The 21,320-nt window shown below is 40.6% G+C and overlaps 1 protein-coding gene across 6 annotated transcripts in view; it reads left to right on the forward strand.

Moving 5' to 3' along the window:
- The first annotated feature begins 995 nt into the window (after nt 1–995).
- TBC1D9 (TBC1 domain family member 9) overlaps nt 996–21,320 on the forward strand; it is a 115,654-nt gene continuing 95,329 nt past the window's right edge. For 4 of the 6 annotated variants that reach the window (XM_089912425.1, XM_089912426.1, XM_089912428.1 and 1 more), the window contains exon 1: nt 996–2,066. In XM_089912425.1, the coding sequence (XP_089768551.1) occupies nt 1,937–2,066 (130 nt within the window). In that variant the 5' untranslated portion in view covers nt 996–1,936. The remainder of the gene's footprint in view (nt 2,067–21,320) is intronic. The other 2 variants (XM_089912427.1, XM_022582465.3) reach the window with 1 other exon arrangement.

The raw sequence follows: 21,320 nt of genomic DNA on the forward strand, positions 1-21,320 counted from the left end.
TATAAATATAAAATTAATAATTTTACATATGTATGATTTGCAATCTTATTGTTTATTTTTTTTAATTTGCAATAGATTTTCATGACTGAAGGCACTGTACCTTGACCAAAGGTGCCAAATGACATTTTTGAGTCTGTGTTAAAAATATGACATCTCCACAAACGCCTAGAGATGTAAAATGTTTCCTAAAGAGGCAGAAGATCAGTCAGTGTGATAATGTGAAGGGAGACTTCCATTTCTCCAGAGCCCACCGGGTAGGACACCAACAGGTACAGAGGCAGCCTCTTTAAAATGGCTGGGATGCGCTCCCTCGCCCATTTGAAGGACTTCAGCAATCCAAGTGCGAGACACATAAGTAAAAAATTTGAAGTCCCCACAAGAAAGTCTCATTTGAATGCTTTGCTCATCGGGAAAGGGAGAAGCCCCTAGGATTGTAGAGCTTCCGCGACAAAGCAGAGCTTAGTAAATTCCCATCATCTGGGAAGAGGAGACTCTTTTTGCTCAGCTATCTGAAGATCTCCTGGGTGTAAAAAAGAAGTGAGGAAAAAGGTCATCAGATACGTAGGTGGATGGGCTGTGATCACCACAAAGAGACTCGAAATACCGGGGGAAAGCAAAACTGTCTAGGGATAAGGATGGCCTGCGTTGTGTGTCTCTAATTTCAATAATTCTTTAAAAAAATTTAAATCCATCTATTAAGTGTGGATAAGTCCTTGAATTCTGCCATGTCCTGTCCTCGAAGAGCCAAACGCCTCATATAGGGACAGCTGTGGTATGAATTTGTTGCTCTAAGCTTTTGGGCTGCTTCCAACTTCGCTATTGCTCATGCCCTACAGGTCAAGGAAAGAAGTGATGTAATGCACTTAGCTGGGCCATTTTAATTACCATGGAATGCAGAGGGGGCGGGGTTACAGGCGGTGACACGTTTGGCGCATGACTTGCCCTAAGGGATGCAGGAAACAAAAACATCGACAACCATTGGCTGCGTCCACTTCCGACCCGGGTCTCCAGCTCCAAGTCTGGGACCTTGAAACACATTTCTTGGGAAGAGGGGTGGCGCTAGCCTACCGAGCGTCAACCATAAACACACATAGAGAGCGCGCGCGCGCGCGCACACACACACACACACACACACACACACACACACACCGAGGTCCTCCCTGCTGGGATGGGCGTGGGGCCGAGTGCTCGCCACTCGGTCCCCAGAAGGTTCCCCCAAAGCCAGCCGCTGCGGCCCGGCTCGGCGCGCAGGGCCCGGGGAGGATTCGCGTCCGCGGAAGCTGGTGTCACTCGGGCTCTCTCCTAGTGAGCCGCGCTGTCGTCATTCATTCGCAGTGTCCGGATCGTCCTTCCAGCTGGGAGCTGGGCTTCACCGAGGGTGCGAGCGGCCCCAACGCGAAGTGTTAACGCGCTAGGGCTCTGAGCTGCTAGAGACGGAGGCGGCCCGGACCCTGGGTGGGCGCTGTGGGAGCAGCCGCGTCCCAGCCCAGGTCTGCCCGACCCGCGGGGCCGAATCAGCTGGCGGCGCCCGCAGCCCTGCTCGGCGCCGAGCCGGATCCCGGGACTGAGCCACACCACTTCCTCCTTCTCCCGCTCCCCTTCCTTCTTCTCCTCCCGCCGCCCTGGGCCCCGGCCGGGCTGCGGAGCGAAGAGCCTGGGCGTCTGCGGCCGCGGGCTCGCGGAAGGCGGCGGCGCCGGGGAGAGGATGCTGCTCGCGGTGCCCGCGTCCTCGCCATCCTCCCCGGCCGCCCGCGGGGGCTTTGTTGTGACCCGGGCGCCGCGGGCCGCCCCCTGGTGAAGTCGCTCTCCGCCGCCGCACCTAGCTGGCGGGCTGGCGAGCGGACGGGCGGGCGCGCGTGTGCCCGGGAGTGCGCGCCGGTGCGCGCGGGACCCGACCTGCCGCCCCATTGTGCGTGCGCCCTCGGCGCCCGGGAACATGTGGGTGAACCCCGAAGAGGTGCTGCTGGCCAACGCGCTGTGGATCACGGAGAGGGCCAACCCCTACTTCATCCTGCAGCGGAGGAAGGGGCATGCGGGCGATGGAGGCGGCGGCGGCGGACTGGCGGGTAAGGATCCGCGGCCGGTCTCTGTGGGAAGGGGGCCGGGAGCTGCGGCGCCGCCCGCCGCCCTGGGCTGCGGGCACCCGAGAGACGCCGCCCTGTCCCTTGGGGCTGGGCGACCCGCCCGCTTTGCTGCGTGGAAAGCATCAGGAGTCGTAATTTTCAGACTGAAAGAGATGCTTCTTTTCTCACCCTGTCAGGCGATGGGGCCCTTCATGTACCGGGCGCCCCATAAGTGGGTGATGTTTATGATAATGGAGATGAGTGAGTCTGGGGAGGGGGGAGCATCAGTCCTTAGGAATTGAATGCGGTACTTCCCCTCTCCCCCTTTTAAAAAATACTGCTTTCTATATGGGCAAGAGAGGGGAAGGGCGGTTAATTTTTACCTGATTCTCTTTTGGTAATGGCAGGATCAGGTATAAAATGCTCTTTTGTTTCCAGGGAAGCAATCAGTAAGGAGCTGGTGTGGTCATTTCCTATGTTAGTTACGCCTGAAGAGAAAAGGAAAAAGGAAGGAAAAGGAATTTTGTTGTTGTTGTTGCATCTAATTAGGCATAACAAAGCAAGTTGTCTGGTTATAAAAAGAATCAGAAGTATAACTGCATTTTAATCATTTTTAACTCAGTCTCTTCCCCACACCCCCTCACAAGGTATTGTTAATATTGTAACTATTACTAAAACCATGCCATATCATTCCACATGGTAAAATCAGACGCCTATCCCAAGTAGTGCCATATTAGAAAGGTCTTCTTTTATTAAGTAACTAGTTTGCATGGTGGGAGATGACAGATAATCTTGAACTCATACCATACTAGAGAAATTGGACCTTCCCCTCTCCCTCGTGGTTAGAATGAACAGAACTGGGATGCTTTTTAGAACGAAAAAGTTAGCAGAAGGAACAGGAGAGGTTTAACCAGGAAAGATATTGTAGAAAAGAGATGAACCTTGACCTCTGCAGAGTTCAGAATATATCCCTCACCAGGAGCTTGCATGCTAGGTAAATTGGTGCTTTCAAAATGCCCTGCTATGAACTCAAAATTCTTGATATAGTGTGTATGTAGTTGTGATTCTAATCTATGAACTAGTTTTCTCGAGTAAAATTCAAGTGTCACACTGTACAGCATCTACTAGTTTGCTTGCACATCAGGGCGCCTCTAGATAATCTGCTTTTTCTGCACTTTTTCTACCATAAAAGAAGGGAATCTGCAGAGCTCCAGATTGTGTTCCAGAAATTCTGATTTGGCCTAGAATCAGTATTTTCCAGTTCCTTTTGTAGAAGTTGTCTAACTATGTACATTAATATGAAACTTGCATATCTAATATTGGTATCAGCCCATATTGTCCTTTAAGTCTAAAGCAACAATGTAGAGTAGATAGTTTATTGTATTAACAAAGAACATTTCCTGCCTGGAGATAACCCTTCCCACACCGTCAACTACTAAGTATTTGTTTTCTAGAGTCATTTGCAATAGGTTAAAAAAAATAAGAGATGCAGAGCCTTCTTTTTCTAGTTAACTTTTTTATTGCATTCCTACTGACTCTTAGAGCTGTAATTAACTGCAGCCCATTTAGAATCTCATCATCGATGACTTATTTCAGATAAACTTAGCTTCTGAATTGAGAAATCATAGCTATTGCACTTATCGCTAGAATAATTGAAATCATTGAAATGAGTAAAAATATTCCTGCCAACAAAGGCTATTTTCAACCAACGTAGGAAACGTGTTTGCTCAGATTGGTTGGTGCCACATCAAATGTATGAGGGGCATTTTAGAAATCCTTGTACAATGTACAGTATATTCTAATTCTAATGTGGGCTCATTCATGTATTCATTAACTCACTATATCATTTAAAATATTGGTTGGTAACTTCTAAAGTGCCAGTGTCATGAAGCTCACAGCCTAGCAGGAGAAGACAGATGCGGATAAAATTATCCTATAAATTAATATAAAATCTCCATTCCGCAGGGTCCCGGCAGAAAACAGAATCCAACGTAGTTCAAGTGAAGAGAATTTAGTGAAAAGACAACTTAGATGAAGGCAGGGTTCCCAGGACCAGTGAAAGGCACAGCAGTGGAGAGCTGTTATAGGTGGCAGGAATGATGCTACTGGAAGAGTTTGGGCCTCCAGAGAAGCAGCCACCCCTAGGAACACAGACCACAGCAAAAGAGGGTGGGGAGGACATGTCCGACTTCTCTCTTCTCCTCACCTCCCAGCTTCTGCCGTTGCCTCTCCTCTGTGGAACCCAGTAGAAGCTGGCTGGATGGACTGTCCTGGTGATCTAGTGCCTAGGGATCAGCCTCCCAGGGGTGGAACTGGGAGGTGGGGACAAACTGAGAATGACCAGCACTAATGTCAAAAGGAGACGTTACCCCATTCCGGGTAGGGGTAGGTGCAAGGAAGGATTCCCTGTAGGAGAGACCTGGAGCTGAGAACTGAAGAAAGAAAAAGATTGGCCTGTGAGGAGAGGAGGGAAGAGCAGGTGTTGGGTACCCTTTATTGGAGATCTTCTGGAAGATCTCAGGACCTTTGTATAATGTGCATTATCTGGACCAGTGCACCATCGTCCACTCATCGAATGGATTACGGATGAGTGGGAAACCCACTCATTGTGAACTGGTCAGGAGTGCTCAATGGTTCACAGTGCTTGTGAACCCTTATAGATTATTACAGCATATTGAGTATAGTTCCCTGTACCATACAGTAGGTCCTTCTTAGTTATCTATTTTATATTTAGTAGTGTTTATATGTTAATTCCAAACTCCTAAGTTATCCCTGCCCTCCTTTCCCCTTTGGTAGCCATAAGTTTGTTTTCTATTGTGAGTCTATTTCTGTGAGTCTATTTCAGTTTTGTAAACAAGTTTTGTAAATAAGGTGTTAGCACAAAAGCTGTAAAAAAATAATGGGCCTCAATGAGAATACTTGCCCCCCCGCCGCTTTTCAAGCTATTCTCTTTTTGATTGCAGGCAATATACATGGGTATTGACACAATGAAGTTTTTTTGTTTAATTGTAGATGCATTTGATTATTTATTAACCCCCTTTAACTGAGATTTCATACACATACAAAAAAGTGTACAAAATAGAGATGTAGAGTGCAGTGACTTATCACAAGTAACACCTTGTAACCAACACAAGGATAAAAATTGGAACACTGCCAGTACCCTAGAATCCTCTCTTGTGACCCTCTCCCAATCACTACTCACCCTTGCCCAAAGGTAAAAAACAGAAAACCCGTCCTGATGTTTTTTGGTAAACATTTCCTCACTTTTCTTTACAGTTTTTCCAACAAGGCGCCTATCTCTAAACACTGTATTTCGGTTTCACCTGTCTTTTTGAGCAAGGAATGAATGGAATAATGGAGTATGTATTCACATGTGTCTGGATTCTTTGCTTTGTGATATTTATGAATGTTGTTGCTTGTGGCTGTGGTTTTTTCATTTCCCTATGCTGTGCGGAAAACTATTATATGAGTATAGCACAATCATTTATCCGCATTTATCCACTGTTTTTTTGGAGGACCTTGGATGGTCCTTTTGGGGTCTATGGATAAGGTGGCTGACGTCATTCTTATTTGTGTTTCTTGGTGCCTGTGGACATGCATTTCTGTTTGGTCTGTACCCAGGAGAGGAACTGCTAGCTCATAGGTTATGTGTATCATCAACTTTAGTAGATAATACCAAACTGGTTTCCAAAGTAGTTGTACCAACATACTCCCACCCACAACATATGGGAATTTCCCTTGCTCCTTATCCTTGCCAACATTGTCAGTCTTTGTAATTTTAGCCTTTCTGGTGGTTTTGCAGCAATATCACATTGTGGAGTTAATTTGCTTTTTCCTTATTGATGAGGTTGAGCACTTTTTCATGTTTATTGGCCATTTGCAATATTTTGTGACATGGTTGTTCAAGTCTCTTGTCCCCTTTGTCATTGGGTTGTTTGTCTTTTTCTTACTGATTTGTAGGTATTTTAAAATATATTCTGGATATGAGCTCACTGTTGGTCGTACGTGTGGCACAATCTTCATTCTGTTGCTTGCCTATTCACTCTCTTAAGGATGAAAAGAGGGTCTTAATTTTAATAACCAAGTCCTTTATAGATTCCGTTTTCCTTTATGGTTAGTGTTTCATTGTGTTCTGTTCAATAAGTCTTTTCCTACTCTGAGGTTATAAACATAGTCTTGTATATTTTTTTCTAGAAACTTCTCAGTTTTAACCCCCAAATTTATATTTACAATTCACTGGGAATTAATTTTTGCATATTGTGTGAGATGGGGTTAAAGTTTTAAATTAAAATAATTTATGGACCTTCAGTTATCCCAGCATAATTTACTGGTAAGTCCATTCTGTTCCCACTGCCCTATGGGGCTACCTTGTTCATAATTCAAGTGTCCCAATATGTGTTTGGGCTCTCTAGTCTATTCCTTTTGTCTATGAGAATATTTTTGCACCAATACCACACTGTAGTTTTATAATAGGAGTTTATATTCATTAGATCAAGTCCTCTTATTTTGTACTTTAAGAGTTTCTTGTCTAATCTCTGTCTTTTACATTTATGCAACATTTTAGAATCAGCTTATTAAGTTCCACCAAAACAAAACAACAGCAACAACAAAGACTTAAACTGTTGGGATTTTGATTGAGATCACATTGCATTTATTAATAAATTTGGGCAAAATTAATATCTTTATAATATTGAATCTTCTGGTCCATGAACATGGTATATGCCTCTATTTATTTAGAGCTTTCAAAATTTCTTTCAGTGATGTTCCATAGTTTTGTCTGTAAACGTCTTTCACATCTTGTATTGGATTTATTCCTAGGTATTTTTTTTACTCTGCTGTATATTGTTTCCGTTTTAAAATTTTATTTTCGAATTCTTTTTTTGCTAACCTATAGAAATATAACTTTAAAAATTGACTTTGTATCCAGAGCCTAGCTAACTTATGAAATGAATTCTAGTAATTTATCTGTAGATTCTTATGTATTTTTTATATACACAATCATATCATCTGAGAAATTTGTTTTTTTCTAATCTTTATGCTTAAAAATTTTTTTCTTTGTCATTTTGCACAGGCAGATTGTACAGTGTTGAATAGAAGTGCTGATAGTACATATCCTTTTCCCTTTTGAGGTCTCGAAAGACTTTCAACATTTATCATTTGTTCATCAACTATGGTGATTTTTGTAGTTTTTTTTTAATTGAAGTATAGTTGGTTTACAATGTTGTGTTGGTTTCAGGTGTACAGCAAAGTGATTCAGTTATATCTATCTATCTATTCTTTTTCAGATTCTTTTCCCTTATAGATTATTACAGGATATTGAGTATAGTTCCCTGTACTATACAGTAGGTCTTTCTTAGTTATCTATTTTATATTTAGTAGTGTTTATATGTTAATTCCAAACTCTTAAGTTATCCCTGCCCTCCTTTCCCCTTTGGTAGCTATAAGTTTGTTTTCTATTGTGAGTCTATTTCTGTGAGTCTATTTCAGTTTTGTAAATAAGTTCATTTGTGTCATTTTTTTGGATTCCACGTGTAAGTGATATCATATGATATTTGTCTTTCTCTGTCTGACTTATTTAACTTGCTGTGATAATCTCTAGGTCCATCCATGTTGCTGTGAATGGTATTATTTCATTCTTTTTGTAGCTGAGTAATACTCCATTGTATATATGCACCACATCTTCTTCATCCATTCATCTGTTGATGAACTTTTAGGTTGCTCCCATGTCTTGGCTATTGTAAATAGTGCTGCTATGAACATTGAGGTGCATGTATCTTTTCAAATTATAGTTTTCTCCAGATATATGCCCAGGAGTGGACCATATGGTCTACTGGATCATATGGTAACTCTATTTTTAGTTTTTTAAGGAATCTCCATACTATTCTCCACAATGGCTGCACCATGTAGATAATTTCTTTTTCATTTAAAGGGAATTCTTATCCCTAGTTTGCTAAAAGTTTTTAATTATATATGGCTCCTGAATTGTTTCACATGCTTTTCTATATCTATTAAAGTAATCGTATGATTTTTTCTCTTTTATTCTGTTAGTGTGGTGACATATTAACTCATTTTCAGGTGTTAAATCAAACTTGTATATATAAAATAATCCAACTTGGCTGTGACATGTTATTGGTTTTTTTTTAATGTGTTTATTTAATATCACTTGCTAATCTTTTATTTAGGATTTTTGCACCCTGATAAATTAGTAGAATTTTCCTATAATTTTTGTTTTTCACAATATCCTTGTCAAATTTTGGCATCAAGATTATACTGGCCTTAAAAATAAGTTGTGGAGTGCTCACTGTTTGTTCTGTTTTCTGGAAGACTTTGTGTGATAGCAGTATTGTTTCACCTTGACACATTGGCAAAACTCACAGGTGAAGTTATCTGGCCTTGAAGTGTTCTTTGTGGGTTTGTTGAATGGTATGACAGCTATTCAAATGTTTAAAATTTTTCTTTTACTGTCAGTTTTATAAGTTGCTTATTTCTAGGATTTATCTTTTTCATCCTAGATCTTCAAATATATTGGCATAAATTTGTTAATGATATTCTCATATTTTTAATGTCTGTAGGATGTACAGTGATAGCCCCCTTTTTTATTCCTGACATTGGTTATTTGTGCCTTCTCTTTCTTAATCAGTCTTTCTAGGAATTTATGAGTTTTGTAAAGAATCAGCTTCTAGACCTGTTGACCTTTTCTGTTTACATTTATTTTCTACTTCATTAATATCTACCATTTATTATTTCCTTTTTTCTGTTTTCTTTGAGTATACATTGTTATTTTTCTAGCTTTTGAAAATGATATTAGTTCATTGATATTCAGCCTTATTTTCTAGTATATTTATTCTAGATAATTTTTCCCTCTAAGCATGGCTTTACCTGCACTTCACAGCTAAGTTTTGATATATAGTGTTTTGGTGGTTATTTCACTCAAAATAGTTTTTTTCCATTCTGATCCTTTTTTGCATGTTATCTTGAGTTATTTAGATATATAGTTCTTAAGTTTCAAACATTTTGGTATTTATTTTACTGCAGTTAGAAACCATAACCATATTTATATGATTTCAGTGCTTTGAAATTTAGTAAGATTTGTTTTATTCCCTGTTGATGGTCAATTTTTGTAAATGTTACACATTGTGCTTGAGAAGAATAATGTGCCTTGCAGTTGCTGGATAAATGCTTTATTTATGTTCAGTGGTTAACTTTGCTGCTTGTGTTCAATTCTTCCGCCATAATTGTGGTTTTGACTATTTGTCCTTGTAGTACTTCCAATTTTTGTTTTATATGTTTTAAGGCTGTATCATTAGGAATATATACATTTATAATTGTAATATATTTCTGGTGAATTGAACATTTTATCATGAAATGTTTGTATCTCCAGAATTGCTCTTTGCTTCATCATTATAGTTGTAGCAGATTTATTTGGCTAATGTTTGTATGGTTATCTTTTTCATACTTTTACTCTCAACCTTTCTGTATCCATCTATCTATCTGTCTATCTATATATGTGTGTGTGTGTGTGTGTGTGTGTGTGTATACACACATACATATGTATTTTTAAAATTCATTTTTGGCTGTGCCGCAGGGCATGTGGGATCTTAGTTCCCTGACCAGGGATTGAACCCAGGCCCCCTGCATTGGAAGCACGGAGTATTAACCACTGGACCACCAGGGAAGTCCCTGTATCCTTATATTAGATGTCTTTTATAAGTAGTAGATGGTTGATTTTTTTTCTTAATCCAGTTTGAAAATCTTCACCTTCTAATTGGATTATTTAGTCAATGTACATGTGACTTGGGTTTAAATTTACTATCTTATTGTTTTCTATGGTTTTCTATTGGCTCTATGTTCTTTTTATTTGCCTTCCTTCCTTGCCTTTTGGTAGCATATGGGTTTTGGGGGGTTTGTTTTTTGTTTTATTTTAATGCTTACATTTTTAAGCCTCCATTAGCTAGACGTTTTTTGTTAATTAATTAATTTATTTTTGGCTGCGTTGGGTCTTTGTTGCCGAGCACGAGCTTTGTCTGGTTGTGGTGAGCGTGGGCTACTGTTCGTTGTGGTTCGCGGGCTTCTCATTGCGGTGGCTTCTCTTATTGCAGAGCATGGGCTCTAGGCACTCAGGCTTCAGTAGTTGTGGCACACGGGCTCAGTAGTTGTGGCTTGTGAGCTCTAGAGCGCAGGCTCAGTAGTTGTGGCACACGGGCTTAGTTGCTCCGTGGCATGTGGGATCTTCCCAGACCAGGGCTCGAACCTGTGTCCCCTGCATTGGCAGGCAGATTCTTAACCACTGCGCCACCAGGGAAGTCCAGCTAGAAGTTTTATATTCATTTCTCTATTCTTTTAGTGGTTACTATGGAGATCATAATGCCTTCTTGATTTAAAATATATTGTTAATTGGTATTTTCATTTTATTAAACATTTTTTAATTGATACTTTTAATCTCTTCCCAGATAATGCAAGGACCTTGGCTACTTTAACTCCATTTACCCCTCACCCCCACCGCACGCCCTCAATTCATATGCCATTGTTGTAATGTATTTTAATTTTTTATATATTTTCCACACAAGAGCATATATATAATTACTACTATTTTTTAAAGTCTTTATTCAGTTAGACTTCCACATGTTTACCATTTTTATTGTTCTTTCCTCTTCTCTGCTCTTTTTTCTAGAATCATTTTTCTACTGCCTGTAAAATATCCTTTACTCTTTCCCTTAGTGAGAGCCTACTGGTGACAGATTTTCTCAGCTTTTTTATGTCTGAAAATGTCTTCATTATGCTTTCATTCTTTTTTTTTTTTTTTTTTTTCGCGGTACGCGGGCCTCTCACTGTTGTGGCCTCTCCCGCTGCGGAGCACAGGCTCCGGACGCGCAGGCTCAGCGGCCATGGCTCACGGGCCCAGCCGCTTCGCGGCATGTGGGATCCTCCTGGACCGGGGCACGAACCCGTGTCCCCTGCATCGGCAGGCGGACTCTCAACCACAGTGCCACCAGGGAAGCCCTATGCTTTCATTCTTGAAGTACATTTTTGTTTTGAATGGTTGGCAGTTAATTTTTTAAAGCATGGTTAAGATATTGTTCCATTGTCTTCTGATTTGCATTTTCTCTCTCTCTCTCTCTCTCTTTTCTGGAGCAGTAAACTGTCACTCTGAATTATTGCTTCTGTGTAATAATATGTCTTTTTCTCCAGCTGCTTTTAAGGTTTTCTCTTTGACCTTGGTTTCCTGCGGTTTTACTATGATCCAGCTATTTGTGGATTTTAAAAAACCCTGCATGGGGTGGTAGGACTTTTTTGATCTATTGTTCATTGGCTTTGTAAAGTTCATCCAATGGCTCTTCAAATATTGCTCTTACCCCATTCTCTTAGCCTTCCTTTCTGGAACTCCAATTACATGTATGTTAGACATCATTGTATCTTCTATGTCTGTTACCTTCTGATTTGTACTTGCTTCATTTTGGTTATTTTCTTCTGATCTGTGTTCCAATTCACTATCTATTTAACTGTATTTAGTCTGTATAAGCCTACCCATTCTGAATTACTTTTCAATTCTAAGATTTCCATTTGGTTCATTTTTATAATTTCCAGTTATCTATCAGAACTCTCCATTTTTAAAATCATTCTTGAGCATGGCAAGCATAGTTATTTTAAAGTCCCTTTGAACTGTAATATCTTCAGCCCATGTGGGTCTATTCTATTGTCTGTCATTTCTCCTAGTTTTCATTAATGCTATTATATCATCCTGTATGCCTGGTTACTTTTCATTACGTAGGGACATTGTACTTCTACTTTGCAAAAGTATTCTGAAATAGAAGACAGTGTAGCAGAGAATTTTTTTCTGCCAGTTGCAAACCAGAATCACTTTGTTTTTAGGTATTGATATATTTCAAAACTGAGCTCTAACCTGGGTGGTTTTGCCTACTTAAGATTCACTCTTATGATTAGGTTGTAGATCTCTAAGGTCTCAACCCAAAGAGAGAGGAGCATCATTACTTTCCTGCCTCTTTGCTGACACTGATTGCTACCCTTGTCTTTCCAGTTTCTGATTCTGTTAAAAGCACATCCAGACTCTCAGCCACTCAGCGGCCCCTTTGGGAAGAAGCAAATGCCTCCCCAAATAATAGTTTCCTCCCAAGTAGGGCTCTTGTCTCTGAGCCACTTTCCCAGGTGAAGTAATTTATCTTTTTAATTCTTTGATATTTTAAAGTGCATTCTTGTCCCATTTGTATAGTTGTCCTCAGGAGCAGATGGTCGTGCAAATTATCTTGTATGCCATTATGAAGTGGTGCTACTATTATCTCCATTTCATAGGAGAGGAAAGTAAGGCATTAAAGAGATGGAGTGATTTGCCACAGATCACACAGCTAACAAGTGGGGGCCTATTTGACTTTGTGTTTATTTTTCTTTACAAGACTAATTATAGTGACATAGGTTAACTTCATTTTCCTCACTATCCCCCTTGAGAACCTAATAAAAGCAATTGACTCTACCTCCCTAAGAATGAAAACACTGAAAAATTTTACATGCAACTTTAGGAGCTTCATGGATCCTGGCGAATTAGAATATGGGTGCTTTAAGTTAGAGGACATCACCAAGAGATTGAGACAATTTCTCTTTACCCAAAACCAAAAGTGTGATATCCTCAATTTCTCATTACCCAAAGTCAAAAGCTGCTCTGTTAGAAATGTTTGAGTACCAACTGTGTTTGGAAGGCTGCACTTCATAAAGATATAAAAGAAAGAAAAGGCAAGTTTCTCTTGCTGAACTATTACTAACCAGCGATCAAACCTGGATGAATAGGGACTTCCCTGGGGGTCCAGTGGTTAAGATTCCATGCTCCCAATGCAGGGGGCCTGAGTTCAATCCCTGGTCAGGGAACTAGATCCCGCATGCTGCAGCTGAGACCCAGAGCAGCCAAATAAATAAATTAAATAAATATTAAAAAAAAAACCTGGATGAATAAATTTGGGAGAGCTAAAAACATAGGCATGGGGATGATACAAGTACAGACTAAGACTGTATCAGAATATTTTGATCTGAGATTTAGCAGTGGACTGTCCAGGAAATGGACTTTTTGCACCGCATGGAGACCATCACAACTAGGGAAACATGACATTTGATAAAGGAAGGCAGTTAAGAAGCAGTAAACATAGGGAAAGCTCCCCCTTTCCTGCCTAAAGGCAGGAAATAAATTCTCCTTTTGCTAGAGACAGACTCTTATCAGCCCAGAGGCAGCACCAGAGGACTCTGCAAACAAACCTTGTTAAACTATCCCTTATCTTCCTAGTTAAGTAAGATGAGGACTACCTAACCCTAGTTGGATTATACCCCTAGCCCAAACCCCTTTGTTTTGACAATTCTTCACAAATATAGTTGTTTCTTTGTCTAAAAGGTCTAAGAGTTTCCTCCTTTGGCCACTTCTTTGGGTCTTCATTCTCTTGTGAAGGCTCCTGCGTGCATGTACAGATTCACTACGATTTGTATGCTTTTCTCCTGTTAGTCTGTCTTAGTTTAATTTTCAAACCCAGCCGGGGAGTCAAAGAGGGTGGACGAAAACTTCCTCCCTACACCAAAGAACTCCCAGGAGTGAGAGAGACAACAAAGCGATGTTCTAGAAGGCCTCCTGTTTTTAGGGTAAATGCATTCATCTTGCCAATTTGCAAGTTTTTCTTTTAAATTTATTTTATTTATTTTTATTTTTGGCTGTGTTGTGTCTTCATTGCTGTGCGCGGGCTTTCTCTAGTTGTGGCGAGTGAGGTCTACTCATTGTGGTGTGCGGGCTTCTCATTGCAGTCGTTTCTCGTTGCGGAGCACAGGCTCTAGGCGTGTAGGCTTCGGCAGCTGTGGCTCATGGGCTCCAGTAGTTGTGGCTTGTGGGCTCTAGAGCTCAGGCTCAGTAGTTGTGGTGCACGGGCTTAGTTGCTCCGCGGTGTGTGGGATCTTCCCAGACCAGGGCTCGAACCCGTGTTCCCTGCCTTGGCAGGCGGATTCTTAACCACTGCACCATCAGGGAAGCCCCCAATTTCCAAGTATTAATGAAATTGCTCTTAGCTGCACTTAGCAGTTAACAGTTTTCTTTGTAGATTAATTATGTATAAAAGCCAGTACAATGTGTGTTAGTTCCTAGTGGAACCTAATGTTATAACTGTGTGTTGTCGTGAGCAGTGATCTGTAGTTCTGTATGGGGTTGGCTCATATACTTACTTAATAAGCAAGTGCTGCTGGCGAGAAGCACGGTTAGACAAAAGTAGATGTTGCTTGCTTGTTCCATGAATTCCTCCCCCTCTGCTTGTTATTATCACCCTCAAGAGGATTTTGTCCACAGAATGATTTAGTCACCCATTCCAATTTTTCTTGAGACTTTACATTATTCTACACAAAAAGCTGTAAGAATGAATACATGTAATTTGTGTAGGATTTGAGATGGCTTTTTTTTTTTTTTTTGAGATGGCTTTTGACATCTTCCGGGTGTTTGTAAACTGATCTCCAAAAGTAGGAAAGAGAAAATTTACTCCAAGCCTCCTTTTCAGAAAGTTGAGGAGTTGAGGATGACTTCCTGTTCTAGGGACATGGCGTTATGTTTTCTGCCTTACCATCATCACGCGCAGAGGGGACACACTTTATTATTTATTTATTTTTTAATTGGAGTCTAGTTGATTTACAATGTTGTATTACTTTCTGCTATACAGCACAGTGAATCAGTTATACGTATACATATTTCCACTCTTTTTTAGATTCTTTTCCCATATAGGCCATTACAGAATATTGAGGTAGAGTCCCCTGTGCTATACAGTAGGTCCTTATTAGTTATCTATTTTATATATAGTAGTGTGTATATGTCAATCCCAATCTCCCAATTTATCCCTCCCTCCCTTTCTACTCTGGTAACCGTAAGATTGTTTTCTACATCTGTAAGTCTATTTCTGTTTTGTAAATAAGGTCACTTGTAACATTTTTTTAAGATTTCACATTTAAGTGATATCATATATTTGTCCTTTCCTGTCTGACTTGCTTCACTCAGTGTGACAATCTCTAGGTGAGGGGAACCACTTTATGAAGAGATCGGGTTTTAAATTGTGGGATGGTTCCCAGGCCTGCACACAAAAACCTGTTTTGTAGCTGTGTCCAAATCAGGAATTTGTCACTTGGAACTGAGCAGATTGTACCACCTCTGGGTACCACCTCCCGTCTGGGTCTGGGTCTCAGGCTAAGCCCAGGCATGCTTCCTGGCGCCCTGAGTGCACCAAATGCTACAGGCAAATTGGGAAGCCACTAAGGTTGCTCTTCTCACTACTTCTTTTGTGTTCTCTACCCCCTCACAGGGCTCTAGTCTTTTTCAGCCCTTCCCTTAGTAAACATACAACTGGAGTCAGAACCTGATTCAAATCCCAGCCCCATCTGTTACCAAGAGATGTGATTTAGGAAGTGTCTCTTCCTTTTCTGAGCTTGATTTCCTTATATAATATGGCTTAATCACCTTTCAGCACCAGGAGTGAGGATTCTGTGAGATAAGTTATGTAAAAATACCGGAAACACAAGGAGCCCTTCATAGATGATGGCCCATCATTGTTCTCCAATCGCTGATGATCTCTATTAGGTGCAAGGAGGCCATTGGCTCGGAGTAATAAACACCGGTGTGTGAGCAACTCAAGTCTTACAGTTTACAGAGACATTGCATTTTTAAAAGGTGCTGATATAGCAAATGGTTATCTGTCTGAGGTTTAGGCGGCTTAAAAAAAGTTAAGTGAATACTCAGGCTTTTTGGTGAAGGGAATTTTTGATAAGCAACTTTATTATTTATTTATTTATTTTTAAACATCTTTGTTGGAGTATAATTGCTTTACAATGGTGTGTTAGTTCCTGCATTATAACAAAGTGAATCAGCTCTATGCATACATATATCCCCATAACCCCTCCCTCTTGTGCCTCCCTCCCCCCCTCCCTATCCCACCCCTCTAGGTGGTCACAAAGCACCCAGCTGATCTCCCTGTGCTATGTGGCTGCTTCCCACTAGCTATCTATTTTACATTTGGTAGTGTATATATGTCCATGCCTCTCTCTCACTTCATCACAGCTTACCCATCCCCCTCCCCATGTCCTCAAGTCCATTCTCTATGTCTGTGTCTTTATTCCTGTCCTGTCCCTAGGTTCTTCAGAACCTTTTTTTTTTTTGGATTCCGTATATATGTGTTAGCATACGGTATTTGTTTTTCTCTTTCTGACTTACTTCACTCTGTATGACAGACTCTAGGTCCATCCACCTCACTACAAATAACTCAATTTCGTTTCTTTTTATGGCTGAGTAATATTCCATTGTATATATGTACCACATCTTCTTTATCCATTCATCTGTCAACGGACACTTAGGTTGCTTCCATGTCCTGGTTATTGTAAACAGAGCTGCAGTGAACATTGTGGTACATGACTCTTTTTGAATTATGGTTTTCTCAGGGTATATGCCCAGTAGTGGGATTGCTGGGTCCTATAGTAGTTCTATTTTTAGTTTTTTAAGGAACCTCCAAACTGTTCTGCATAGTGGCTGTATCAATTTACATTCCTACCAACAGTGCCAGAGGGTTCCCTTTTCTCCACACCCTCTCCAACATTTATTGTTTGTAGATTTTTTGACGATGACCTTTCTGATGGGTGTGAGATGATATCTCATTGTAGTTTTGATTTGCATTTCTCTAATGATTAGTGATGTTGAGCATCCTTTCATGTGTTTGTTGGCAATCTGTATATCTTCTTTGGAGAAATGTCTATTTAGGTCTTCTGTCTACTTTTGGATTGGGTTGTTTGTTTTTTTGATATTGAGCTGTGTGAACTGCTTGTATATTTTGGAGATTGATCAGCAACTTTAAATCATTCTACCTGCATACCTTCCTCCCTCCTTCCCTTCCTTCCTGGGGATGCACATTTTGAAAGCTCTGCCAGGAAACACAGACCTCTCTCTCCTGCTCTCTCCTCCCTTCCTCTCTCCTGGCGTCAGTGACTCTGGCAAACTGGGGCCACCAGGGAGAGGACCGGGGTGGGAGGAATGGGAGGGGCCACCTTTTCCTTATATTTCTATATATTTTTGTAGGTAAAGATGCATGGTTAGTCATTCAGGAATTTGTAATTTAGAAATGTCATCACTTAGTAGTTAGGTAAACCAGAGAACTTACAAAGAAATCGTTGACCCACTCTCCCCTTTGCTTTGTTTCCCTTTCCTGTCAGGGGACGTGTTCAGAGGACAGCCAGTCATTTTTCAAGTCATTCTGCAATTGCCTCTGGCTTCTGGTTTGCTCCAAATGGCATTTCACAGGGTGCTGTTGGTTATTTACACTTGCTTTCAGGGAGCCAGGGTTCCTTGGCTGTGGGATCCAATCAAGAGATCCATTGAGGTCCTCCTAACTCTCCAGGAGAGATCTGGATTGGAAACTTTCATTGGGATGAATCAAGTCTTCTACTTCCTGTTTGAGCCCAAGGAGCACAAGGCGAGGTGAATAACTATCCAGCCCCTGAGGTGAGGTCTGTGAAATGCATGCGCACCTTCCAGCTCCATTATTCTAGGCTTGCTGGGCAAGTATTTGCTAGAGGGAAGGTCAAGTAGAACATTAAGGATTTGATCTGTGTTTACCCTCTAAACAGAAAAGGTGAACTCTTGTTTTTCTCATTTCTTTTTTTCTAGATTCCTTGCCTTTAATATTTCTTACTAAGGAAACTCTTTACATTTCAGTAGTACAAATGAATTTTTTAAATCTTTGTGTTAACCTAGGAACCAAAGCAATCTCTAATAAAAGTAAGCAGGCCTTAACAGATTTACATTTGGACTTTTTAATTAAAGCTTTTAAAGAAGAAGTCATTAATCTTTTGTTTACTCCATTGGCATTTTATAATATTTGCATATCTATTACTATAATGAATAATGTAAAGTACATTATTTCTAAAAGCATCTTTGTAATAATTTTCAAATCTGTGTGGTCTAAAGGCTAATTTTCAAAGTCGTTGTTGTGGTCATATTATTTTATTAATGCTTGATTGTATATATTTTCTATTATTTTTACAATTAACATAGAGTATAAAGGCAGAGGAGCTAACATTTGCTGAGATTCTTCTGTGGTTCAGGCATTCCGCTGAGAACTTTTCACACATCACTAATTTGATTTTCATAACAACCCTGTAGGTTAGTTATTCTTTCCTCTGTTACAGATGAGGAAACTGCCTGCTGGCAAAGTTTAGTTTCTTACTTGAGGAGACCCTGCGAGTGACACAGAGCTTGGATTTATACTTAGGTTTGCCAGCATTTGGAAAGAAAAAAGGATAAAAAGGGAGATAAAGAAAAAGGAGAGGGCTTCCCTGGTGGCACAGTGGTTGAGAGTCCGCCTGCCGATGCGGGAGACACGGGTTCGTGCCCCGGTCCGGGAAGATCCCACATACTGCGGAGCAGCTGGGTCCGCGAGCCATGGCCGCTGAGCCTGCGCGTCCGGAGCCTGTGCTCTGCAACGGGAGAGGCCACAGTGGTGAGAGGCCCGCGTACCGCAAAACAAAAAAAAAAGAAAGAAAAAGGAGAGAGGAAGATGAAATTGGAATGCACCCTTTGGAAAGCCAAAGGAAACCAAGGCAAAGTCAGTCCCAGTCTTAGAAATGCAACCTTGAGCGTGGAAGTGAAGGGAAGAGGCAGAGCCAGGTGTGGTGTCACTGGCTGGTGGCTGTCATGGTTACAGCTAGCTGACTGTATGCCAGGAAGGAAGCCTGAAAACTCTCTCTGGATTTTCCTAAAAAAGGTCTTCAAACTTTCCCCATATCCAGCCTTCTAGTTAAGCTGTCTTTGGGACCATGATATAGAGCCATTCCAAGGTATACAACTGAGAGAGCATTGAACCTTTGGATGGAGGACCAGGGAAGGAAAAGGCCTGTTTGTGTGGATATTGCACAAAGAAAACCAATATCCATGTTTACTGTGTGGGAGGTCAGTCTCAAAAAGATTACGGCTACCAAAGGAGGAGAAATGTATATTTGACATACACTATTGATTTTTATTAATGTAATCTGTGTCAAATGTCATAAGATCTTTTTGAATTTAGCGTCTGCTTCTTTTTTCTTTGTGGATATAAAAATATTGAGTTTTTTATAGGATTGTTGTAATAGTTTGGCTCCCCAAACTATTTTTTTTTCTTTTAAAGATACGGTAGAAGAAAAGGGGATTTCAGGTCTTTGAACGACCTGAAATTATATACAAGATTTATGGGAATTCATTAGGAAGGTGTATTTTTCTGGAGCTGAGGCTCCACCACTTTCATTGGCTCCTTAAAGTGGATTATGAATCAAAAAAATCTTGACTTTAGAGCCAATACTCTAAAGTCTTACCTTTCTCAATTCTGAATTTTCTACCAAAGTGATTTTTCAGGAATTCATTGCTATTGCTTGCAGCAGGATTATTATAACTTGTAAAAGTCAGGTAATTTTGTTAGCCTTCTGACCAGTTAAAGATGTTAGCCTTCTGACCAGTTAAAGATGTTCAGTTTGCTATATAGTGTTTAAGCGATAGAAATGTATCACTGCCTGAGTACAATGGTAAAAATGTTAGTGTTTCCTTCTTTCTTTTTTTTTTAATTTTTATTGGAGTATAGTTGATTTACAATGCTGCGTTAGTGGTTCTTTCTTACTCTTATCCTGATACCCATATATGTGGCCCTTCAACTATAGTTCTCAGTTTCTCGTTGTGGAGAAGACCCTAGAAGTGTGTGTGTGTGTGTGTGTGTGTGTGTGTGTGTGTGTGTGTAGAGGGGGGAAGAAGAGAAGGAGTAGGGTCTAGATAAGCCAGGGGAGGGTCTTGCCTTAGTGTAAGGACTGATGTTGCCCCAGCTGCTCCCTTCCTTGCATATGATTCCATCAGGGAGCCCTCCCTGGGATGCTCTGTAATGTAGAGCATACAACTCTGACAGCTAAATCCCCTGGTTCGCCCTTGTTAGTTCTCCTTCCCTACAGGTGAATGGAGAGAATAATTGGGTCCAAATACAGAACAGTGAGTAGGCGTTTCCCTTTTGCGCTATAAAATTCAGCTATCATATAATTTACAAGATGTGGACACAACCTAAGTGTTTGCAAACTGATGAATGGATAAAGAAGATGTGATTTATATATACAATGGAATACTACTGAGCCATAAAAAAGAATGAAATTTTGCCACTTGTAACAACATGGATAGATTTAGAAGGTATTATGCTAAGTGCAATAAGTCAGACAGAGAAAGACAAACACTGTATGATATCACTTAAATGTAGAATCTAAAAAATAAAACAAACTAGTGAATATAGCAAAAAAGAAACATACAGATAAAGAGAACAACCTAGCGGTTAGCAGTGGGGAGAGGGAAGGACGACATAGGGGTAGGGAATTAAGAGGTACAAACGACTATGTATAAAGTAAATAAGATACAAGGATATATTGTACAACACAGGGAATATAGCCAATATTTTATAATAACTGTAAATGAAATATAACCTTTAAAATTCGTGAATCACTATGTTGTACACCTAAAACTTATACTGTACATCAGCTACACCTCAACAAAAATAAATAAATCAATTTCAGCAGTTCTGATAGGATGCTATGGCTAATCATTACGGATCGTGCAGTCCACTCCACTTATTAAACGATCGTCAGGATATTGACCCTCAGGCTAGGAACTGCAAACTCCTCTTCCTTCCTATTCTCTATTTTGCAAAAGAACCATCTCTGGTCTCTCAAATAGGGCCCTGCTTGGGTGTAACCTGTGAGCTTTAGGAAGAAGGTGCCATATGCCCTCTGACTTTCTTCACCCATTAATCTGCTCTCACCTGTTTATGCGCCCACTGTCCCCTCCCCCGTCATTGTTTCCTTGATAAAAGTTCAGTGTTCCTCTCTTCTGACAACTCCCATCCTCATGGCAAATTCCATGGAGTCGTCATAAAGGCACCACGTGGTTTTGCTTTTGAAAAGAGTCATACATTTATGGGCTGTTCTTTTCAGAGCCCTGCTGTTCTTGTCCATATGATTCCAATTTCAGGGAGTACCCCATGACTTTTTCGTAACTTCAATAGCTTGTGTTGTACCCTTGATAGAAATATCTGTGATGAATTATGGTCTGTCTCTCCTTTCTTAGTGCCAATAAAAACTCTGGCTAGCAGAGGGCACCTCTTTCTTTTATATTTTTTGTGGACGTTTCAGTTTGTCACAGGGACTGAATGCAATTGGATGTTACAGCTGTACTTAACTTTAGCATGTGTGCTTTTAACG

This window comes from Delphinapterus leucas, chromosome 5, assembly GCF_059928025.1.
Source record: "Delphinapterus leucas isolate spDelLeu-1000000601 "Yukka" chromosome 5, BTC_Dleu_Yukka2, whole genome shotgun sequence".
Lineage (NCBI taxonomy): Eukaryota > Metazoa > Chordata > Mammalia > Artiodactyla > Monodontidae > Delphinapterus > Delphinapterus leucas.